Below are 5566 nucleotides of genomic sequence, written 5' to 3'. Positions count from 1 at the left end.
AGATTACTGATTACTGGATCATTATTTTTTTTTTAACTTTGGTATTTAGTATTCGCACAATACAACTGAATTTTTTTAAGATGAGAATCTTTATTTTTAATATTACATTTCAAATGCATGTAATATTTAAAAATATGTATAAATATGTATTGGTTACAATATTTTTGTTTCCATGGATATCAAAATTAGTATTAGACAACATAATATAACATAATATTTGTGGAAAAAAATTCAATTCGATTATTTTTCCTAAAGTTTTGACGGCTTTATTCGCTTAAGTGGTTTACTAATTTTGTGCTTTCTTTAAAAGATGGAGACAACAGTTCAAATGATGTACTACCTCGCAAATCAATTGTTTCATGCTGCAGCTCATGGTAAGTGTTAAAATTAATAACGTTTTTTAAGATTGTGGGACGAATTTTGTGTGCGCGGATAAGCAATTGCGTTCTTTAATCTTTAATCCCGAAGGTGAGGCCGCTTTAGGAAATTCTCTCGCGTTCTGTAAGTGGCATTTCAATCCGCCGAGCGGCGAGCGCGCTCCACTTTGGTGGGTTGTGGGAGGCGGCAGTTCGGTCGACCAAGCGGTTGTTGATTCGTGTTATTGGCACTCAAGTATTCACGTATGAGGAATTTACCACTATTTTGTGTCGTGTAGAGGCCGTTCTTAACTCAAAGCCGTTAACACGCGCGTCAACGGACCCTCATAATATTTAGAATGTTTAAAGCCAGGGCATTTTTTAATAAACCTGCCGCTTCTTACAGTCCCCCCACGGTCGGGTCCCGCTACTGATCGTACGTTAACCAACCGTTGGAAGCTTATGGATCAATGCCGCCAGATCTTCTGGCGCCGTTGATCTAGTGAGTATCTAATCACACTCCGGGAGAGATCCAAATTGGCTACCGGTAGCCTCGCAGTGAAGTCAACGAAATAGTTGACGATCACAATTTTTATCAATAGTTACATTTTGTTGTTATATTTAATTGTTAAAACATTGCTTAAATTAAAAAAAGTTTGGTCAACTGTGTAGTGTGTACCGATCTGCTGTATTTGTATATTAAGTGTCGTGTGGTTCACTGTTATATATAGGAGTATTAAATTTCAGTCCTTTGATGGGTATAATTGTATATGAAAAACGATCCTGAAAGGAGATGATTTGTCAGCCTAGGACGACTAGTAATTTTTAACTATAACAAAAATCTAAAATTATTTAATAGTAAATCGTTATTTGACGAGTGAAAACAAATTTAAACTAAGGATAAAATGTTTTTAATAAGCCAAGATTCAAGTTTTATTATAATTATTGTAAGCCAAACTTATGGAAAATCTTTTATTAAATTTTCAACTCTTAGCTATTTATATAAAGTTTTTTATAAATTATATAACTTCAAAATAATTTGCAAATATTCATGATTTCGACGATTTTTTGTCAATATTTCAACTTCACGTTAATAAAAAAAAATTATGCCTACCTACCAATATATCAAAATATAATATATACATAATATATATTAAAACCAATACAGTGTACTATCGATTATCTGTAATCTTTTATATACAATTGTATACAAAACTTTTAACAAAATTTTAAATATTTTTGTAATATTATATGAATGTTCAAATAACAATAAAACATGCTCTAATATAATTTTCCTAAAATACAATTTTAAATTGCATGGTTTAATTTTTTAATAATACATATAGGTAGGTAATATGTAATAATAACATTTTTGTTTGAATTTTAATTTTGCAGATTATCCGTGGATGCCAATCCACCCTATACCGCGGATAATCGAGAGTACACTGTACTTAATTTTTACTCAATAAGTTATAACAATTAACCAAAAATAAATTATATTTTTTCTATGTTTACACAATATTAACAATGCTTTTGTGTTAGTTCATCAAACAAAAAACATGTTGTAGTGGCTATAGACTTAGAATAAAATCACATTAATATTTATCATAAACGATAAGTTAATTACAAACTTGAGAATTATTGTTTATACATCTTACTATAATTATCGAAGAAAATTATAAAGCGATTATTTTCTCCTAATAGTTTAATTAAGAAATTGATCCCTAAATGAGCGTGGAAATTAATGACTAGATAGGCTAGGAGAGTGTATTTGTAGAACAAAACCAGAGTTACAGCTAAACATGCCGTTAGTAGTCACTATGAGGCTAATTTAAACACCACAATCGGACACAATATCTTAGTAATCTATAAACACGAATAGAGTAAAACTTTTTGCTTTAATTTTATCGTTAAATTAATAAAAATGATAAGTATTTTACTAATAAAAAGTCTTATGTTAAGTAAAATTATTTATTTTTAAATGATACGCCAATAACTGTTGTTAGTTAATGGGAAATTGTTTTGCGGTATGTGAAGTCATCTACATGTTTGTTTAGCTGCAATTATAGCCACCACTTCTATAGTCTAAGATTTAAGACTCAAATATATAAGGTCGATTATAATTAACAGTGAAATAATTCAATATTTTAAACACCTTATTTTATTTTTAAATTTTTAGTTTTTAATTCGTACATAAATTGGTAAATATACTTGTTATATGCAAGACAATAATGATGATCTAATTTTAATACTTACTGATAAACTATTATTTTTTTTATTTTAAAGTTGGCAATAGTTATTGGAACCGGTATAAAACCAGTAAAGAAGTTGAAAATTTCCATCAACTATCTTCGACCACACAACAACCATCATCATCACCACTATCACCACCTACACTACCATCATCATCACCATTACCAACACCACTAACACCATCACCACCACCATCACCACCATCACCATCATTAACACCACTACCACCATCACCACCTACACTACCACCATCACCACCATCACCACCATCATCATCACCATCACCAACACCACCACCACTGTCACCACCGTTACAGCAAAAACATCAGCTAACGGAACTTCCTGTGGAAAATTGTGTAACAATTCTAGTAAGCATGTTATTTTTAAAATTAGTTTTAATTGTATTGTAAATATTTGTTACTTTATATGAAGTATCCATACGTCTTATTGATTTATGTACATTTATACAATATTAGTCTTGTTAATATGTACTTTTAATGACTTAAAAACTGTTAAGGTTGAAAATCTAATAACGAAATGCACTAACTATATATATTTCTATCTTATCCCTTTTATTACCCTTTGTAATAACAATTTTAATACATATTCAATATCGTGTTTTCTTACTAGTGGTTTTTTAAATTCACATACGCAACATATTATATTACAATTTTTTAATTTAATATCTTTTATTTAGACAAGGGATACAGCTGTAATTGCTGAAAAAACGACTCGTCGTCAGGTTACCTCTAAATCCCCATTGATGATCTTCAACGAATTGGTGAAGAATAAAAAAATACAGATACAAGGACATCAATGTGGTGCGAATAATCACATTACTAGTTATACCGCGATGTTTGAAGTAAGATATAATTTTATTTTATGCTGTGTGAAATAATATACCTAATGATTAATAATTATTCTTTAAAAAAATGTAGATTGGCGGTAAAACATACACTGGAAATCACATTTCAAAACAACAGGCGAAACAGAAGGCCTGTGAAAAATATTTAATGACAATATCTAAAGATAAATTAATAAGTGAGCGATATGATAATTTAAAAGTGTTGAATTGTTTATATTTTAATATTGTTCGTATAATATATACATGTATGTATAATTAATTTTGTCATACATTTAATTAGAAAAAAATAAAGGATCTCCTGAGATAGAAGTTGGTGAAAACATTAGCAAGTTAAAAACAAAAAGACCCCACCAGAAAGATTTTCTATGGTCACAATTTGCATCATTTGCCATGCACAACTTTATAAATCAACAGGAGTTAAACCCTTCTATTAAAATGGTTAATTGTATTCCAAAAGAATCAACAGTCATCAAACCACAACCTAAGGTGAATAACCATTTATTTACTAATAATTACCATTTACTCTAAATTATCAGTAATTGTCACAAATTGATTGATTTTGAAGTTGTTAGAATAGAAGGTAAAATTGTAGGGTTATGTTAATGTAAATTTTGCTGGGTCTTAAATTTTTTTTTATGTCAAATTTTAATTTTAGGGGTATTGATAAAAGCCTACAAAAACATTTTTCTTAATATTACATTTTAATGATTTAAAAACTGTTAAGGTTAAAAATCTAATAACGAAATGCACTAACTATATATATTTCTATCTTATCCCCTTTATTACCCTTTGTAATAACAATTTTAATACATATTCAATATCGTGTTTTCTTACTAGTGGTTTTTTAAATTCATATACGCAACATATTACATTACAATTTTTTAATTTAATATCTTTTATTTAGACAGGGGATACAGCTGTAATTGCTGAAAAAACAACTCGTCGTCAGGTTACCCCTAAATCCCCATTGATGATCTTTAACGAATTGGTGAAGAGTACAAACATACAGATACAAGGACATCAATCGGGTGCGAATAATCACATTACTAGTTATACCGCGATGTTTGAAGTAAGATATAATTTTATTTTATGCTGTGTGAAATAATATACCTAATGATTAATAATTATTCTTTAAAAAATGTAGATTGGCGGTAAAACATACATTGGTAATCACATTTCGAAACAACAGGCGAAACAGAAGGCCTGTGAAAAATATTTAATTACAATATTTAAAGATATAATAAGTGAGCGTTATGATAATTTAAAAGTGTTGAATTGTTTATATTTTAATATTGTTCGTATAATATATACATGAATGAATAATTAATTTTGTCATATATTTAATTAGAAAAAAAAGGATCTCCCGAGATAGAAGTTGGTGAAAACACTAGCAATTCAAAAACAAAAAGTCCTCACCAGGAAGATTTTCCAGGGTTACCATTTGCATCATTTGCCATTCGCCACTTGATTAATCAATGGGAAGTAGAGTCGGTTGTCACAAGAGCCTAATATGTACAGGGTAAAAAATGTTATAGAGAAACATAAGAATAATGTGTTTAAATCAATTTGGGATTATTGATATACTTGATTAAATCAAATCAAAACAATATTATTAAAGAAATATCCATACTAAAGAAAATTTGAAAAACTCAAAATTTTTTTTATTTATAAACTATTATACAGGGTGATTTTTTTATCAAACAACACTTATTATTTCCAGAAGTATTCATTTTTTTACATAGTTTCTATTGTTAAAAAAAAATAACGTTTTTATAAAAAAATTATATTTTTAAATTTTTTTTATCCTTATAATTTTTAAGTTTTTTACTTTTTTGAATGACAACATAGTTTTTAATTTCATATTCCAAAGCACAATAATTTTCTGAGTATTTTGATACATAAAAATCGAATTTAGAGTGAGTAGTTTATGAGTTATACTTATTCAAAGTTCAGACAAGCGGAGTAGTGGACAAACATTTTGCGGGGTAACCACAACGGGGTAACTCCACTCCGCACAGCTAAACTTTAAATACGTATAATTCATAAACTACTCACCCTAAATTTGATTTTTATGTATCGAATTACTCAGAAA

The 5566-nt window shown here is 28.7% G+C and overlaps 1 protein-coding gene across 1 annotated transcript; it reads left to right on the top strand.

Annotated features, from left to right (window-relative positions):
- The first annotated feature begins 206 nt into the window (after positions 1-206).
- On the top strand, positions 207-5211 carry LOC126555906 (uncharacterized). The gene is made up of 8 exons (XM_050210903.1): positions 207-374; positions 2643-2977; positions 3307-3471; positions 3548-3650; positions 3755-3960; positions 4379-4543; positions 4619-4718; positions 4823-5211. Exons 1-8 carry the CDS (start codon positions 311-313, stop codon positions 4981-4983), a joined length of 1299 nt encoding a protein of 432 aa, XP_050066860.1. The 5' UTR covers positions 207-310; the 3' UTR covers positions 4984-5211.
- The last annotated feature ends 355 nt before the right edge of the window (positions 5212-5566 follow it).

The sequence above is a fragment of the Aphis gossypii genome, chromosome 1, assembly GCF_020184175.1.
Source record: "Aphis gossypii isolate Hap1 chromosome 1, ASM2018417v2, whole genome shotgun sequence".
NCBI lineage: Eukaryota > Metazoa > Arthropoda > Insecta > Hemiptera > Aphididae > Aphis > Aphis gossypii.
The sequence above is the reverse complement of the archived record's forward strand: the minus strand, read 5'-3'. Positions and strand labels throughout refer to the sequence as shown.

What these genes read in the sequence shown, in the direction of transcription:
- LOC126555906 (XM_050210903.1), top strand. Translation starts at nt 311, where the DNA reads ATGGAGACAACAGTTCAAATGATGTACTACCTCGCAAATCAATTGTTT. An exon ending in TCATCAAACCACAACCTAAG is followed by an intron (nt 3,961 to 4,378) that starts GTGAATAACCAT and finishes TCTTTTATTTAG; the next exon opens with ACAGGGGATACAGCTGTAAT. An exon ending in AATATTTAAAGATATAATAA is followed by an intron (nt 4,719 to 4,822) that starts GTGAGCGTTATG and finishes ATATTTAATTAG; the next exon opens with AAAAAAAAGGATCTCCCGAG.